Source organism: Indicator indicator, chromosome 5 (assembly GCF_027791375.1).
Source record: "Indicator indicator isolate 239-I01 chromosome 5, UM_Iind_1.1, whole genome shotgun sequence".
Classification (NCBI taxonomy): domain Eukaryota; kingdom Metazoa; phylum Chordata; class Aves; order Piciformes; family Indicatoridae; genus Indicator; species Indicator indicator.
Window position 1 is genome coordinate 41,729,000 of NC_072014.1, and position 18,896 is coordinate 41,747,895.

An 18,896-nucleotide genomic window follows, 5' to 3' on the forward strand; every position below is an offset into this window, starting at 1 on the left:
TGTTTGGTTTTAAAGCGATGGGGCTGGGGAATGGGGTGGGGAAGGTATTTGCCAAAGTTTAAAATAGAGTGAGGCAAAGGCTCTGCGTGGGGATGCTGACGGTGGAGGGGCTGGGAGCAGGGCTGCCAGCACCACCCCAATAAAGGCAGAACCTATAGGCTGTCATTATTTCCATCTGCTAAAGAAGCTGCACGCCCGTTATTAGTTCAGAGCCGGGCAGGAAATCATCGCCTGGATTAAGGTTAAATTCCATCTCAGAAGGGCTTAGCCGATTGCTAAATATTTACATCCAGCGTCCAAAAAATTAAAAAACAAAACCTTAAAAACCCACAAACACACCCCCCACATGAAAATAACATCTCCTAAGGTTGGGTGTCATGCCACTCCTGCGAAGATCACAGCAGTTTATCGCTCCGATGCAAGCCCTGCTGAGGCACTTCAGAGCAGGAGACACTGGGAGATTGAGGGCTGCAGGAACAGCCTGCAAAATTATGAATAGGGATTATCTGACAATACCAACATGTTCCTTAAAGCCCTTGAGCATCGTCACACGGTCTGAGGGTTTGTTTTATGCAGTGTAACTGCAGATATAGATATATTTTAATAATACAACGTCGATGGCGCTCAAGCTTATTGCAGGTTAGACTGCAGTTTCTCTTAATCTCTGTCTCATCCCCTGGTTTTGTAATCTGGAAATGTATGAACAATATGTAAGGTGTTTGTAACGGGATTCATTTCTTTTGAGGACTTGTTGGTTGGGTTTTGGTTTTCCCTTTTTCCGATATAAAAGGTGGGTGGCTGAAAATCAAGCAAGTTAGTAATGAGCATTCACCTTTCTTTTTGTGTTGGTTGTTTTTTTTCCCCCTTTTCTTTCTTTTTATCCTATGCATCGAAATTCAGTTTAGCTCTTTAAGGAATTGCCAGGCTGCCCTTGATTTATGGGCAGTGTCTTCTGGATCTGAGAGCATCTAATTCAAATTAATAATCCTCAAATCTGATTTCAAGATATTTGCACCACACTGTATATTTCATTAAGATATCATCACTTTGCCTGCCTGACATACATCCCTGTGTTTACAGGTATACTTAGGCAGGGACCAGTCCCACACCCTGCAAGAAAATAATGTTGGCATTCAGTGAATGGGGGCAACAAAACTTTTAGCAAAGCCAAGCTCAGCCATAGCAGTTGGAGGGTGGAGGGGAAAATCACTATAAATCAAAATAAAAGTAAAAATTAACAACACGAGAGGACCTTGCTCCCACCTCTGCATAAGGACGGATTTCAGCGGCAGCAGCCCACCAGGTCTGAAAGCAGATTTGCCTTAAGCCGCTCCGTGGCTTGCAGCCTTGGAGCACACCCCACACACACCCCTCTCCAAGCCAGGCAGGGCGCAAGAAGCACACAAGCAGCGCTCAAGTGGCACGCAAACTGCCTCCCCCCTCCTCTCTTTCCCATCCTCCTGCAGCTTGGGGTTGGAGTGAGAACACCAAGAGAGGGAAGGATTTGGGGGGCTATTTCTCCAACATCCCCCTCTGCAGATGGGGGGTTTAGAGTCCCCCCTCACCGTGCCCCGGACCCCCCTGCCTTGCCCTGCTTCTCTCCAGCATCACCCCGGGGCACCCAGTCTAAGTGGTTGGGTAAATTTCACTAGCAGATGACCAAATTAAAAAAAAAAAAAATAGAAACCTGGGTGGCTCTGATGAGCTGCAAAGACAAACTACAGGGGGGAGGAGGGCGAGGTGGGGGTCCCCTTCCTTCCTTCGAGATGTTTAACAATCAGAAAGGTGTTCTCTGATCAGGAGCGGTTTGGAGAGCGATGGCTGGTGCCTTGTTGCTGGCGTTGCAAGCTCTCGTTTAGGCACCCACTCAACGCCCAGTTCAAGAGCAGTTTATCTTAGCTTAATGTAAGTAAAAGTACAGTGTCGGAGCAGTGTACCATTTGTTTCGCTTTTCTCCAGGAGGGGAAAGACGGAGCGCGGGGTGGGGGCGGCTGGTTAAAAAAAAAAAAAAAAGAAAAGAAAAGAAAGAAAGAAAAAGTGCTGTAATAGATTTAACTCTTGTCACGGGAAGGAAACTGTTCCGCAGCTCTTCCCCACAGCCCTTTGGGTAGCTCCACGTTTACCTTGGGGAAAGACCCTGCGAGTAGGCAAGACGTGGAGTTTAATCTTTACGCCGCGATTATTTGGAGCTCTTTTTTTCGAGGAAGAAACGCTTGTGGCTGGAGTTGGATGAAGGCTCAGGCTGTGCGGATCAGCTCCTTCGCTCAGCATCTCCAGCTCAGGCTGCCTTGACTTACTTCAGTATTACTTCTTAGTTACGGGCAGCGTAAAACCAGCTTTTTTGATTAAGAGAGCAGCAAAGCTTTGGTTAAGAACACTTAAACTTCAAAAAAAATTAAAAATAAAAATAATGTTAAAATCCTCCTGGGAAGCGAGCTCTGAATTGGTTAATAATGTGCAGTACTTGCTAAATTGCTGACTTCCAGATGTGGAAAATATCTTTCTTGTTTAGGACCTACGTAACCTGATTGGATTACGACAGAAGCGTCACATTGGAAGGCTTTTGAGTGATGATTTAATTAACCATACAGTAGAAAGCTGTATTTGCCAGGAAACCCCTTCCATATTTGCATAACCAATCCCTTCAGTGCAAAGGTGGAGTCTGGCTTGGGGTTGGTTTTTTTCTTTTTTTTTTCCTCCTTCTTTTTTCTTTTTTTTTTTCTATGCAATTTTATTTTAATTTTAATACTTGAAAAAGGTGAAAAACTTGTAACCTCCCCGAAGTTCGGTCCCACGCGTTACTCACCCTCCCTGTCTCTGCCCATCCAGCTACTTCCAAGGGGGAGCAGAGCCAGGAAGAGCCCATCTCACCCCTGATCCGTATCTGTGAACACAACAGATAGGCTGTAAGATCTCAGCACGTTGGGTTGGAGTGGTTTGTGTTGGTTTGGGGTTGGGTTTTTTTTCATCAGATTTAGCTGACTATTCAAATAACCTGGATGAGTGCTGAAATGAAAGGGGGGGGGGGGGGGGGGGGGGGGGAACCAACCCCAAACGTGCCCCAAAAGAAACGCGTTCAGGATAAAAATAAAACAGCACCAAAACGAGCAGGAGTCAGCCAGGAGCTTATTTGCAGTGCCCGAACAGTTTAGTTTCTAGGCATTGATGTTAGGGTAAGTTTTCCCCTCCGCAGCAGCTCCGAGAGGCGCTGGGAATCGGCACGGTGCGGGCGCAGGATGCGGCCCCCAGCCGGCTCCGCGGGCGGGCAAGGCGGGGGGGATCCCGCCCGAGAGCGGGGCGGGGGGGAAACGACGACGACAGGGATCCCGCCCGGGGATGGAGGAGGAGGAGAGGCGGAGAGGGGGGAAGGGGGGGACACTGGGACCGGCAGGGATCCAGTCTGGGGGCAGGGGATCCGGCAGGATCCTGCTGAGGGGGAGGGGGGGGGACGCGGGGGGGTCCGGCACAGATTTCGCCTGGGGGTGGAGGATCCTGCCTGGGGGAGGGATGGGGATGCAGCGGGTTGGGGGTGCGGGGGGCAAGACATGCAGCCCGCGGGGGGGTTGAGCGGCAGAAGATGCAGACAAGGGGGGGTGGAAATAGGGGTGCAGACAGGGGTTGGTGGGGGAAGCAGAGGATGCAGGCGGGGGAGGTAGGGGTTGGGGGGGGGGAAGGGGATGAAGCCCCCAAGGGATGGGGGAACACACCACAGGGGATGCTGCGCCGGGACGCGTTGAGTTTCCGCAGGGTGAAGGCGGAGGGGCGCGGAGAAGCGCGGAGCGGGGGGCGGGCTCGGGGCGGGCGGGCGGGCGGTGGAATCGCATTTCTGCCGCTAAAGCGTTTGGCGGAGACTTTCAAGGTATAATCTATCCCAGATCCTTTCCCAGAGAGAGAAACTTGGCGATCACGTTTCCACATGATGCTCACGTTTGGTGCTCTTCAATTATCCCTCCCCACAAAGATAGGTGGCGTGTGTTCCAGGGTCTCTCCTCTCGCTCCGACAGAAAAGAAAAAGAAAAAAATGTCATTAGAAGAGGCGTAACACGTCAGTCCGTCCCCAGGTTTGTGTTTCCTGGAGTGGCAGAAAGAGATCAGTCCTAACCTGCCCAGCAGGAATAACGGTCCTTCCGACAACTCTTTGCAAGGCGCTTTTTTTCTTTTTTTTTTTCTTTTTTTTTTTTTTTAAACACAATTTCTTCAGGAGCTGCATCTTCCCTTCACCTTTTCTCCTCTACTTCGCGGCTTCTTCATGTTTTTTCTTCTCACCATTTCTGGCCAAAACTACAAACAAGACTTCGCAGGTAGGTTCGGAATTTAATTCCATTTTCTCTCCTTTTTTTCCTCACCACCCCTCCTCCTCTTTTTCTCACACCACCTCAGGCACTAGCGGGTTTATTTAATTTCGATTATATTTGAATTTTTAAGCATTGGCTTGTTTATAGTTGGGGCGAAAAATCTCTCTTTTTTTCTCTACTTTTTTTTTTTTTACCGAAACCTGAAGTCACCTCTCTACAGCTCAGGGAAGGGGTGAGCAATTTCGGGGCGCTCACGGCTGTGCCACCACCACCACCCCTGTTCTCCTTTACCTGTCAGCCAGGTACGGGAGGTATCTTTTACAACGCAGCACCAAAAGTTTTAGTACTAGGAAGGGACTTTGCCCTACTGAAAAAAAAAAAAAAAAAAAAAAAAAACCACCAAAAAACCCAACAACCAAGCAACAAAACCAAACATCCCCCCACCTACCTCCTGCTCTTTTTATTTTAGGTTCCACATCTGAGCTCCGAAAGTTTGCAGGTACCTGTTAATGCTTTGCACACCCTGAGCCTGCAGAGCCAGCCCGGCTGGGCACCGCTGGAGCCCCAGCCCCGGGCAGGGCTCCCCGGCAAAAGGATGTATTTCTCCAAACAGAAACTTTGCTATATTGTCTGCTTAGTTAGTTTCATTTCTTTATTTTATTTTATGAAGCTGGGTGAAGTAACACCTTAGCTTCTGGGATCCTAAAGCAAGAAGTGAAAGTACTGACTGGAACTTAAATGTCGTTTGCCAAAAAGCAAAATAAAATGCATATACATTTTAAAAACCTAGCCGGTCTAACTCTGAACAGAAAAATGTTGTCGAGATCTGCAGGTTTAAAACCACTGACAACTTTTTGCGGGAGGATGAGGAGCTCAGGGAAGGTAATTGAAACGCATTTAAAACATTGGTCGTTTTGCATTAAAACGCCAATTGCCGAGGCAGGCTGAGGGTCCCGGCTTGCCTCGGTTCCTATCCTCCCTTCCCAGCTACATCTTCTGTTGCGGTGATACCACTCCAGGATCGAGAATGAACTGGCAAACCATAAAGTTTCCAGCACATTTCTCAGCCTCTTCCTTCCTCAGCCACATCCATCCATGTCCACAGAGCCACCAATTCACCCTGGCCAGGCGGAACCCCAGGCATGAGAGTATGAGTAAACACCCTGACCCTGCACACACTCTCTTGATATTTCCATCGTCTTACCTGATCGGAGATTCATTTTATTTTATTTTATTTAACGCCTAGCAGATTTTATAACCACAAACGACTGAGAAGGAGAGTTCAGGCAGAATAAAAACGATCTAGCAGCAACACACTTCACTGCTCAGTCCTGGTGTGAAGCTCCAGTAAAGTGGAAAGACACAAGGAGAAGGGGGGAAAGAAATTAAAGAAGGAAAAAAAAAAAAGAGGGGAAAAAATAATCCCACTTTGCTGCAAAATAATAATAATAATTTAAATTGTTGAGGTAGGTAATAATTTTGTAGGTTTTGTGTAAAACTCCCAGTGCAGAAGACAATAGATGCGAAGGAGAGGGGGGGGTATCCTGCTCAGGAGAGCAAGGGTTAATTGCCCTTGTTTTACAGTTTGCATCTGTTACATCTTTTATAGCCCCCTGTTTAAACTAATCCTCAAGTCAAAGCATCTTTAAAGCTACAGCATCTTCTTCGAGGTGGACTTTCAGGAGAGGTTCTTGCAGCAAAGCCCAGCGCTCCTGCCTCTCTCCTTTTGACAGATAGAGCTTCCTGCACAGCCTGAGCACAGGCACACAAACACAGTAGGTCCAAAAGTTTACAAGTTTAAATTTTAAAAAAAATCAAAATCAAAGCAACAACAAAAACAAACCCAACTGAAAGGCTGAAAACTCTGACAGCGGTAGTTTTGATTTCTGTTTCTTTTCTGTGAGAGAGAGGGGGGGAAGGAAAATAAATGACACTCTGAAGCTTTGTTTAAGTCAGGGGCAGGGGAAACCCTGAATATTGTCAAACTGACTAAAAAGGTGACAGAGGTTTATAATTACACTCCTCGGTGATAGGGGGAGGGGGACGTCTCGGTGCTGTGCTTTACCCCAAAAGGAGAGGGGTAGAGCCATGTTTCCTCTTATCACTTCGGTGGAGCAGACTTTGGAAGGGGGCAAAGAAAAACAAATGAAAGAAAAAGAAACAGAAGCAGAAGGAGATTGTGAAAAGAAGTTGTAATGTCAAATTAAAGTACTTTTCGGAGGAAATGGTCCGCCTAGCATTGAGTCAAACAGCCTACTGTAAAAGCTGTGCATTCCCTCATACGGTCATGAGTTATGACTCATTTGAGATGTAATTCTTGTCTCTCTCTGATCTGCTTTTGCTGGTGCAATACACACACACAGGGAGGGACACACACACACAGACACACACACACTCTCAGGCAGAGACACACAGAAGGAGAGAGAGGGGGGGAGAGAGAGAGGGGAGACCAAATATAAATAAATAAATAAATAAATAAATAAATAAGAAATCAACCCGGCTGGGGAAAGAGGGGGGAAGCCCGCTCTGTTTGCGTCCCACCTCTCGCCCCCCCTTAACCCCCCCCCCCCCCTTTTACACAGACACAGACACACACACACACCCCACCCCGGCACGGCAATCCCCTCGCCGTGTTGCGTGGATGGGTTCTTTTTCGGGTGTAAATTGGGGTCCCCGTTGGCGCCCTGCGTTTAAATGGGATATCCCGATGCCCACACTGTCGCTGTGCTTGGTTGTTACATAGAGCCTGCGTGCTGCTGAATCAGGGAGTCGAGCCCATGCGAACTGCCATCTGATCCACTCTTATCAATGAAGCAGCAGATCATGGCGGATGGCCCCAGGTGTAAGAGGCGAAAACAAGCCAACCCCCGGAGGAAAAACGGTAAGACGACCCCTCAAGCAAACTTTTTTTCCGGCCGGTTCCGCCGCGGTGATGGGGTGGGGGGGGAACTGGTCGCAGGACGGGGAAGGGGAAGAGGAGGGAAGGGAGGGAGCGAGCGAGCGAGCGGGAGCAGGGAGACGGACGGGATGGGACGGACACGGGGCCAGGCGGCAGCAGCAGCAGCAGCAGCGGCGGCGGCGGCAGCGGAGCCCGCCCGGGGTTCGCCGCCCTCCGCGGTAGTGGGGCCGTCCCGTGGGGTCTGCGCGGCCGAGGGGCGCCGGAGCGTTCAGGAAGGGGGGGGTGGGTGTGTATGAGGAATACCCCATTCCCCTCTGTGCGTGTATAAGGGGGGAGGTGGAGGGGGGAAGCAGCGCGCAGCCGCCGCGCCCCAAAGTTTGTTGCGCGGGCGCGGAGCAGGCGGGTCGGTGCCCCGAGTCTGGTGGAGCGGCAGGGTGGAAGGGAGGTAAAAAAGCGGGGGGGTGTGGGGGAGTTTGGCCAGGTTCGCCCCGCCGTTTGCCGGGTGGTTTAGGCGCTGTCAGAGTCGGGGAGTGCAGAGAAGCGCGGAGCTGGGCGGTGGAAAGCGCGGAGAGGCGCGGAGCGGGGCGGGCGGCGGGAGGGCAACCGGCTGCCGGCCCTGGGAAAAAAACCCGGCAGCGTGAGAACCCCGAGGCAGGCTGGCACCGAGTTAGGGACTCTCTCTCTCTCTTCTTTTTTATTGTTAGGGACTCGAAAATGAAACTTCCTCCTCCCTAATAATTAATAATACTAATGAGCTGGGTGCCACAGTTGCCCTCTCCCCCGGTCTCCGCCGGGCGCGTAGGGCCGGGGCTCAGTGGGACGCGGTGTTCTGGGCTGATTTCACATTTGGCAGCTTTCACTGCTTGTGGGTCTCTCTTTCTCCGTCTCTCTCCGTCCCTCCCTTAGTTTCTTCCTTTCTCCTCGGCTGATGTTCTCTCCCCCCACCCCACCTCCACCACCCCCCCGCCGGCCTCCCCCTTCCCACCCGCAGCCCCTCGCCTGGCCATCCCGGCCCCACTTTCAAACAACTTTCTTCCCGAGGAGCTGCAGGAAGGAAGATATTTGTGTGAACCTGAACCCATGCTCTTGTAGCTCAGCTACTTCATTTAAGTGGAGAGGTGGGAGAAGAGGGGGAGTGATGAAGGAGGAAAGGGGGGACACACACACGCACAAAACAACAACAAAAAAAGCCCCACAAAGACAAGAGAATGTTGATTAGAAACAAATGATCCTGTCCTGTCGCCCCCCCTCCCCCCCCAGCCGTACCCCCCCGCTTCCTTCTCTCTAGGTTGTGAGTGTGTGTCTTTTTCTTGTTGTGGTGGAGGCGTCGAGCCATATGGGGGAGTGATAGAGGAATTTTAGTCAGAAACTGTTCGTTATGTTACACTGGCTTTTCCCTTTGTGTTGTCTTTGATCTATTTGCTTGGCTTAGTATTACAAAAAAAAAAAAAAAAAGAAAAAAAAAAAAAGAGAGAGAGAGAAAAGAAGCAAAAACCCAACTAAAATAATATATTCCGAGCAGCTTCCCAAGGATCCGTTCCTTGTTATCTTTTTTTAAAGTCTCTTTCCCCCCCACCGCTACCCCCCCGCCTCCACCGCCACCCTTTACTCTTGTGTCTGTCATTATTTAAGGTGGTCCTCACAGAGGAGACCTCCCCTTCCCCTCATCTCTGGGTAATTTAGTAGACATTAAAATTACACGTAATGTTTCCCTCTCCTCTCTTGTGTTTCCTCTGTTCTTTTTATTAAATGTTGGTTATTGATTTTCTAAAATCAATGTCTGTTGTGGGGCTTTTTTCCCCTTACAAGTATCTAAAGCACGTTGCTGATCAACTGGATAACAAAAGCTTTGTGTCAAGTAGCCTTTTTTCTTATGTTAAACAGTCATTTTTGAGAGAAAAAGAGAATGAGATTTAAAGCAACGCATCCAGAAGTGCTCTTTTGCAGTAAAGAATATTCTGAGTGTTTGAGGGGGTTTTATTCTTCTTCAGCCTCCTTGCTTTTTCATACAAGATTATTAGTTTAGCGTGTTAAACCCATCACATGCTCTGTGATGAGGGATGCGTCTACGGGTTTCATATTTTCTCAACACGATTTGAGTCGCAGAAAATAAAAAAAAAAAAAAACACAAAACAAAAAGCAAATCACCCCAACACACACACCACACCCACCCACCCACCCCTCCCCCACCCCCACCCCCCCCCCAAAAAAAAAAAAGAAAGAAAGAAAGACCTGGACGCTTGTGTTTGCCCAGGGCACCAGGACTGCAGCCTGTCCACGCTGTTCTTGCAGCCAGGTCTTTGGGAGACATGTATGGGTCTGGGGGCGGGGGGCGGAGATGGAGGTTGCCAGAGATTCTTGTTGCTTCCATGAAAAAAAGTGTGCTTGCAGGGAGCTGCACTAACTTGGGAAGGCACCACACACTTGGGAGCCGAAAGTTTAATTGAGATTTTTAAGGTAACCACTTAAAAGACCCTTGCAGATTGCACTGCAAGTGTGTGCGCTGGTTACACCAAGCTCTAACTTCTCCCTTCAGTGCCTTGCTGTGGCCGAGAAATAAGGGGGAAAATAATTCCCCACTTTCTATCTGTCCATTCTTTCCTCTTTGCGATCCATAATTTGCTTGTTTCATTCATTTCTGAGTAAGAAATGTCCTGGTTCTGAGAAGCAGGTAGATGAGAGAGGGGAGGTTCAGGTTAGGTTATGGGTTTGGTTTTTCATTTTCTCCTTCTCGACAACATGTATCCAATGCCTGTCCCACTGGGAATTACCCAGGATTTATCTGGACTGAGTGGATTTTTCTTCTTTCCTGGATTCGTGGAAAAGATGTCACTTCTGAGCTTGTGTCTTTGCTGATAACAGCAGAAACGGTGATGCTTATCGAAATCAGACAGAAATTCCTTAGAAATGCAGCAGAAACCAAAATAAAATTTACAAGCCCCTGAAAAAATAAATATATATTTAAAGAAAACATGAAATAGATGGTCATCAAGGAAGCTGAGGGGAGTGTGAGTGCAATCACATACAAATTACAGACGGGGACAAAACAGAATAATCCAACTAATGCCTGAGTGGGCTCCACGCCTGAGTGCGTGTCCCTGCGAGGATGGGCAAGGCTTGGGATTACATCCCGGGGCTGGATAAAATTACGCCGGAGCTAAATAGGGTCGAAAGCTCGGGATTTTCCAAGATAACGGGGTTGATCATTGCTGCTGGGAGTGAAGGAGAGGTGTGCAGGGGAAGAGGGGGGCTAGATCTCAGAGAGGCTATATGAAAATTAATGAGTGGTGAGCCTTCCCCCCCCCCACACCCGGTGTGTGTGTGCGGGGTGGGGGTTAGGACGGAGGGTGGGAAGGAGTGGACCCCGAAAGCGGCTGGGAGGGGGGGGCGACGTGGAAATGAGGGGGGGGGGGGGGGGGGGGGGGGCGGGAGGTGCGCGGAGCGGCAGCCCAGGAATGCGACGGAGCTCCGGGAAGTTCAGTCAGATGATTCCCAGCGCCTGACTCACTTCGCGGTACTTTCACTCGGGAGAGAAGTCGCGGCAGAGGAGGAGAAAGAGGAGGAGGAGGAGAAGGAGAAGGCAGCAAGCCCCCTTTTCCGCACGGGCGCCCCGCGGAGGCGTGGGTTTCGCGGGCGGCCGCTGCGCTGGTGCTGAGAGAGGAGCGGAGAGGCGCGGAGCGGTGCGAAGTGGGGGCCAGGGCAGGCAGCGCTGTCCGTCCGGCTGGGTGCCCTGCTCTGCCTCTCTCCTTCTTCTTGTGGTTTGGCGTTTGTTTGATGGTTGAGTTTGGGTTTGTTGATTTTTTATTCTCCTTCTTTTCCTCTCCCCCCTCTCAAAAACAGTAACAATTTTTAAAAAATCATCAGGAAGAAGGAGAAGGTGGGAAAGTTGGGTCTGATTTACCCCAAAAGTTTCAGTGAACATCTCACTTCGATTCCTTTGCCACCTCGCTTCCAGTCGTAAAGGGAGAAAGTTCAATGCTTTCAGGGGCGTCTGCTCAGAGAGAGAATACAGCCCAAACAAGCAATACACGGTTTGACTTGCTCAGAGCCTTCCCCAAAAAGATACCCACCCACTCTCCTTGTGAGGATGCTGGGGAAGGGGGAAAAACCTCCTTCACTTCCCACTTGAAAAAGAGGGGGGAGAAAAAAAAAGAAAAAGCCAAGACTGATGCCTGTAGTGAGTGGGATGTGAGGCTTGTCTTCCCTGCCTGGAGAAGTTTGGAGGTAGCTAGACTGAGGCTTGAGTGTGAGGAGAAAAGCTGCTTTTTGTGAAATTCAGGTGGCACAAGGCAGAGCAGGCATCTGGGAGCGCTCCTGTTCCCGGGGACCTCTGAAGGGCTGGGAATCCGTTGCGAGGAGATTCCTTCGAGAGTTGTTGGCTGGGGTGGGGGGGAGGAAAATGTGTTCCCTCCAGAAAAGAACCTGGAGAGAGGTATTAAAAATTAATGCAGTAAATGTATGTGAGTGACCAGGGTGTAATGATCACCTTAGCTACATTTTCTCGGTGCAGATCCATGTCCAAGCTGAGCTGTGACAAGTAGCAGAGGAGGTTGTTTTCAGTGTCAAGCCTGATCTATTTATTTCATTCAGAGTTTATAGAAATGAAGCAAATTTGGAGATTAGTGCCTGATTTACTGTTCACCATTTATGAGTGTTCGATGCTCACTGTCTTTGTTGCTTATCACACGCAAGGAAACTTTTGGGGGCATTTCTAATCACTGTGAGAAAATAGATTTGATGCCTAGAAAAGGCATATTTGAAAAAGGGGAAAAGGAAAAGAAAAAAAAAAAAAAAGGAAACCATTACAAGTTAATTATCCATAATTACACATAGCCAAGTGCCCAAGGTAGAGAAAATATATGTAAGGCTGAGCTGCTAGCTCTCAGGACAGGCTAGTAATATTCTCCAAGAAAAATGTGTCTCTGCCTTTAGAGTGGGAAGAAGGGTGTTGATTCTTTTAGAGCAGCCCCACATTCATTCCAAGAAATAGGAAATTCTTCGCCTCACAACAGTTTTTGGCATCTACATTATCCTAGCGCTTTAAGGTGCATTTTCTCCTCTCTGAAAGAGAACTCTTTGTCCTTTTTTCTCCAGGACCATAGCTTCCCAAGGTAGACACTATTTTGTGCCTGTCACACAGAAAGGGAGTGCAGGTTTGCAGTGCTCACAGACAATTGATTGTCTGCCCTAATGTGTTTCATTTACATGTTTATAACGTCAATAGTGCTGGGGTGTCCACTGTACCATTCATTCCAGCATTCCCACAAGGGTGCAATTGTCTGAATGGCCAAGTCAGACACCTTTTTGATTGCTCTTTAGTTGTCTTTTTAGAGTATAGAGAAAAAGGAGAGAAATCCGTGAGGCAGAAACACTAGTTGAAAATATTTCAGAATTAAACGTCACCATTAAAGCAGATGTGAGCATTAGGCAAACAATATCCTTTAACTAAGGTTCTGAAGGTGGAAACAAATTCAGGCTAGTGGGGATGGTTGTTGTAGACGACACGCAGCCCTGTCCTTTAAAATTTTTTAGGCTTTTTCTTTTCCAAATGATTTGTCGTTTTCATTTTCATTCCATCCCCTGGAAATACAGCCACCTCCTAACTCTTTGTATGCTTCACTGTAATTTGCGATTTTCCCCCTATATTTTACCCATCTCTGTTTATGCCAACAGCGTCAGCTAACCACTTGGAAAGTCTATTGAGAGACTCTCTAAGCTGTGAGAAGTATAAACTTAAAGAAGAAAATAAAAACCCCTAACCCACAAAGTAAGATGCAAATATTTCTTCATCAAACATTTTTTTAATGAACAAACCGACACTGCCTAGACTTTTCCTTGCAGCAGTGTAACTTAAATAGCTCTGTACCAACTTCTTACGCCTGTGGTTGCCATCCTCCTGCGCTGCAAGCTCTCAGCAAAGTGTTTCCAGGAGTTTCCAAGTTAAGAAAAGATTACTTTTTTTTTTTTTTTTTGGTAAGGTGTGCTGTGCTGGTTTGATATGCCAACACTGTCCTTTAGCATTGAAGTTGCTTCTGAGGGAGGCAAGAAACGATTGCTTGTGGTATGTACTGGAATAAATCAGGCAAGCAGCTTGGTGAAGCTCATCTAGAGAGAGATGTATCTGTGCGTATACACCTATGCGTGTGTCGCATATAGAAGTAGGTATGGAATGTATAGGTATGCCTAAAAATAACGGTTCACATTTCAGACTAGATCCTTTCCCCCTAAAAATGATGCTGATCCCATCAACTACGTTTAATACAAGTTGACCTGTTCCATCCGTGGTCCATAAGAAAACGCAGCTCTGGGTCCTGTAGCTTCTGCTCGGGTGGTAAAGCCAGGGAAAACTTTTTTTTTTTTACATCTTCTTCTCCGTATCATTTTTGTGGTAATTTAAAAAAAAAGTCTGTTTGTGGAGAAATATTTTTTTCCCCCCTTTTCTGTGTGTGTGAGTGTGCCTAACAGGGAAGACACAGTAGATGCACCGTTAGCTGAACCCCTGACACGGCGGTCTTTTGAATGCCTTAGGTATGATTTCACTTTCGCTCACATCAATGCTGACCTGAATGCCTTTCATATCTGATCCGCTGTGTCTCTCCCAGTAAACATCCCCTGAGGGGAGAACAAAGAAAGGAGCTCTTCTTCTTCTTAATCACAATTCAGCCCATTCACCGCCGGCAGGCTACATTTGCATTCTGCAACAGAAAGCCAAGATGAAAAGGAAAAAAAAAAAAAAAGAGAGAGAGAGAGTGAGAAGAAGGGAAGAAAAAAAAAAAGCAGTAGGGTGGAGGCTGAGTAAAATAACTTAGGTGTTTGTAGCTGTTTGTTGGGCTTCCCCTAGTTACAAGCCTTATATAGATCCTGCTCTACCCAGCCTTGGCTCTTCTGACAGGCAGATAGTGTTACAAGATGGCATGCCTGTACTATTCATGGCCACTCGCTCTAACACTTGAGGTAGAAAGTGTCAGAGAGGGATCAAATTCTACTCTGAGAAGTCTGTTATAGTTAGGGTCAGGTGTGTGTACTCTCAGCTCTTGACTGCTGCCTATTATTTTGTTTTAATTACTATTATTGTTTACTCACCATGACCTTGAGGAGCAGGGGGGTGGCTGGGGGTTGAGGCAAGACTGGCCACCACCGGCAAGCAGATTAAGGGTGAAAAATTGCCTTTTCCCCAGTTGAAATATCAGGTTTTTAGTGTATTTTGTAATTGTTTGGGAAGGGTCCGGTTAGATGTTGTTGCGGTTGGCAGGGCAAGAGAGCCAGGGCGATGCTGTGGGCTGAGTGGGCTGTGTAGTGGCTTGGCGGCGGGGGCGTCCCCAGGCTGGCGACCAGCCTGGCCTGCCCCGACCCACTTGGGGAAAAGCATCAACTCAGCAAATCCTCAGCGGCACCAGCAAAAGCACATGGAGGAGGAGGAGGAAGAGGAGGAAGGCGAGAGATATGTGGAAGTTTCTGTCGCTGGGCTCCCTCGTGGAGGTTTCGTACTCATGTTCCTGTGCATTTTCTGGCTGTCTCCCTACCCTGTCCCTCTGTGTGTGTGTCCCCCAAGACTTGCCTTTTTGTTTGTTGTTCAGAAGCTCTTCTGTGCTTTTAATAAGACAGTTTGGGGGAAAAAAAATCATAATAAAAAAAAATCAGTGAGGTCTTTGGACATAGCAACCTTTTTCTCACCAAGAGAAGGTTTATTTATAACTGGATCCTGCTTACTGAGAAGTATTTAAGCCCTTTCAGGCAGAGCTGTCAAAATTTCCTGTGTTGTTTGCCTCTATTTGCAAGAAGCAAAAAGTAACATGCAGTTGCTGGTGTTGGAATAACCAGGGTAGCGCAGAAATCTTCAGTAACAAGTTTTCAGCTATACTATCTCCTGCTGACCAAACTGTCATTTTAAAAATTTATTTATTTTTAGTCTTGAATAATTTTTTTTTTTTTTACAGAAGCCAGTTTTAAGACCCTGAAAGTATTTTCCCCTTTTCCCCTCCTCATCAGCAAATCGATTAAATGTGCTAAAGAAACTTTGAGAGTGGAGAACAGCTTGAACAATGCAGAGTGGAGAGGGATGTCTTATTTCCCTGTAGCTGCTATGGCAGATTTCACTCCTAAGGAGCACACTAACCGAGATGTTACCAGTTGAACAGAAGCATGTGACACAGATTCCTGATTTTTTCCCAGAAGATTTACAGAATTTACAAAAAGAGATTATCTCTACACCTTCCACCCTCCTAACCACCCCCATGACCCAAGCAATGGAGGATTTAGGCAGATTTACTTCAGTAAACACCTTTGGACACTTGGGGAAAAGTAGGAGTCTGTTTGCAAAAGCAGGCTTTTGTTAAGTGAGGTGCTGGATAATGCTTTACCAAGCAGCTGTGATATTAACCTACCCAGTAATGCTGGAAAGAGTCTTAACTCCTTGTGAGTTCTGGGGCCCTGCAGGTACAAGGCCTGGAGTGGGGTTTGGAGAGAGGCAGAGACTAGGAGGTGGCACTGCTCAGCCTGACACATCTTTTCCTTCGTGGTTGTTGAACCTTTCGGGGTCAATCCATCAGAGACAAGGCTGGGAAGAGCTATGAGGCATCTCCTCCTCCATCAGCAAGGGGTTATCTATATGTGTGTGCATACATACACACTCCACGTCTACCCCCATATACATAACATATCCCCAGATCTCTCTAGGAAAGCTCGTTGGGCATTGCTGAGAGGGGAAGGTCAATTTAGGATTCACACTTGAGCAGCAGAAGAGCTGAGAAGTTCTGCGGGCAAACCTGTATGAGTGGCTTTGTGTTAACTCCAGGCTTTGAAGGACAGCCATCATCTTTCTGAGGGCTTGACATTCCCCAAAGTGAACTTTTTGTTTGGTTTTGGTTTGATTTTTTTTTTTTTTTTTTTTTTTTGGTGGGGTTTGGGGGGTGGCAGGGTGGTGGGAAAGATTCTTCCTGCTCTCTTCTGAGCCATTGGAAGAAAGAGTTAATAAGTTAGGTATTGTTGCTGGGCATAAGGATAACTTTAACAGGTATTGCTGGTTTTAGCTTGACTAAGATTGTTTCATTTGCAGGGTTTTGTTGCCAAGGAGTCTTCTTTTCCTTTTCTTTTCTTTTCTTTTCTTTTCTTTTCTTTTCTTTTCTTTTCTTTTCTTTTCTTTTCTTTTCTTTTCTTTTCTTTTCTTTTCTTTTCTTTTCTTTTCTTTTCTTTTCTTTTCTTTTCTTTTCTTTTCTTTTCTTTTCTTTTCTTTTCTTTTCTTTTCTTTTCTTTTCTTTTCTTTTCTTTTCTTTTCTTTTCTTTTCTTTTCTTTTCTTTCCTTTTCTTTTCTTTCCTTTTCTTTTCTTTCTTTCTTTTTTTTTTTTTTTTAAGTGTAGGTGTCAGTGTTAGAGCAACCACAAACGTGTGAGAAAGCAAAGGGTATGAGACGTGACAGAATTAAAGGTGTTTGCTATGTTGTTACCCGTGTGTCAAGCTGCAGGCTCCCTTTGTCACAGCCTCCTGGAGATTTGATAGTGTGGATCCACTTCCAAGTGATACAGCAGTTTCTAACTGGGGAGGTGGAGGGGGTGTACTTTTAATGTGGTGTGGTCGCTGCTGTTGCCTTTGCTTCCCCAAACGTGCTTAAACACCTCGCCACTGAGCACAACCCATTGCTCCCACCTTACTCAAGGGTGTTGTGCGCTCAAGCACCAGGACAGCAGCCATAGCATTACAGTATCTGGCATGGAGCATGGTTTGGCAGGAATGTCATCTGCCAAATCATCCCATAATTACGTTTTATGTTATTTGTATGAATGACCAAGCATGCAGTATTCCTTTTGAAATCAAAGGAAGGCTTAAAACGTGTTTTTGAATACTTTCAGACCATGGTCAGGTCACAGTTTGGGAGTTGAATTAAACTGATCTCATTTGTGATCTAATTGAGGTTGGCAACAACCTTAGCAGTAGCAATAACATACAAATACAAATCAAAGAGCAGAATTCAGCAAATCAGATCTTTTGCTCGAATCCTGCCTGGGAGTTATTCTCCGGCTGCCAACAGAGAAGTTAAACTTTGTCCTGCTTCTCAGCGGCAGTGCAAGCCTTGCATATTTTTTCGAGTCTTTGACAGGAAAGTTGGGTTGGGGAGATAGGCACACAAAGGCGAGAAGGGAGCTGTTGCCTCCTCGGACAGGGAGTGAGGACAGGAGCAAGGCACAGCGACTCGTCACGGCTGTTTCTGGAGGAAAGAGGAGAGTCAAAAAAAAAAAATAAAGCGTAGGAGGCGGAACGGGGAAGGATGGGGAAGGAGGGGGGAAGATGGTTAGGAAGGTCTAGAAAAGAGGAATAGGTCGCTGCAAACAGGAACGATGATTCCAAGCGGAAAGTCAAGGCAGCTTCCTATCTTTTACATCTCTCGCTGCGGATTCCAGGAATGTAATTACCAGAGTGGTTCCGAATTGTTGACAAATTTCACTGGGTCTGTCCGGAGCCGGTGCTGAAGCGGCGGGGCCGGGCAGGCAGCTGCCCCTCGGTGCAGGGCGGAGGGGGTCGGGGCGGCCCCGGGGGCGGGCAGACCGGAGCGGCTGGTCCAGGGCAGGACATCCCCGATGGGGCGGGCAGCCAGGCGGCAGCGAGGGGGGGAGGAGAGGGTCTATAGCAGCCCCCTCCTCATCCGGGATGCAGCCGGCTGCCTCCCCCCGAGACACTCTCCGCTCCACCTCCGGGTAGGGCAGCGGAGAGGGGCAGGAACCCCCCCGGTTCTTCCCAGGGAGGGTCTCCGCTCCCGCCTCGTAGTCGGCGTCGGAGCCGCCGCCCCCGGAGAGCACCCCCCCCTGCAATCGCGGAGCGGGCTGGAAACGCAGCCTCAGGCGCCGTGCGCTTGGGCGGGGGAGTGCGAAGCCGCCTCACCCTCCCCAACCCCGGAGCAGGGGTGTCAACCGCCTCTTTGGGGCGGGGGGACGACAACAGGACACCCACGGCACCCGGGGTCCAGGCGCTGTCACCCGGAGCTGACTCCGCGGGGCGATATGACAAACGCTAGCGGGGTGGCCCCGGGAGGTTGCCGTGTCGTGTTCCCCCCCGCCCCCTCTTCCTCGGCCCGCAGACGGGTTCCCAAACTTTGCTCCCAGAAGGAAGGGAGAGGAAGAGGAGGAGAAGCGGCTTCACGCTGCCTGCCGGTCCTCTTGGATCTAGGATTTTAAGTGTGTCCTCAACTCCCCCCCAAAAAAAAAGCCTCACCTCCTTCGTGCCATTATTTTCTTTGACTAAAATCTGTTTATTCGCCTCTTTATTTTTTGACGTTAAACGAGTTTCCTTCACCTACTCCTGCAGACCTCTAAGAAATAGATAAACCATTATATTTCCCCTTCCACCCCCCCAGCCCCCCAGCTCGTATTTTAAAGCAGCGATCCTGACAGCAGTACTATTATTGCACTTTATGTTTTAGTGGATGTTTGCTGTTGCTAGTTACAGCAACACTTATCATAAGACAGCAAGAAAAGAGTAGTCCCTGGTAATTAAAGTAATGAAATATTCATTTACTCTACCTTTTCAGTAGTCTCACAAATTAGGCTGCTACATTTAATGCCTGCACTGCCTCTGTTTTTATTATAATGGCAGCTTTCGCATCTGCAATTAGGACTAATTCTGACAGTTACAATTTCTGAGGGATGGTAAACAGTGAACGAGATGTGCAGCAGTGGTATTACACGTGAAAAGCCCTTGTCTCTTTAACCTTG

At 48.0% G+C, this 18,896-nt stretch overlaps 1 protein-coding gene across 1 annotated transcript in view; it reads left to right on the plus strand.

The window, feature by feature from the left end:
- Positions 1-3,937: 3,937 nt before the first annotated feature.
- ZEB2 (zinc finger E-box binding homeobox 2) overlaps positions 3,938-18,896 on the plus strand; it is a 120,958-nt gene continuing 105,999 nt past the window's right edge. The window contains exons 1-3 of the mRNA XM_054381437.1: positions 3,938-4,061; positions 4,202-4,301; positions 7,039-7,176. Coding sequence (XP_054237412.1) covers positions 7,104-7,176 — 73 coding nt within the window. The 5' untranslated portion in view covers positions 3,938-4,061; positions 4,202-4,301; positions 7,039-7,103. The remainder of the gene's footprint in view (positions 4,062-4,201; positions 4,302-7,038; positions 7,177-18,896) is intronic.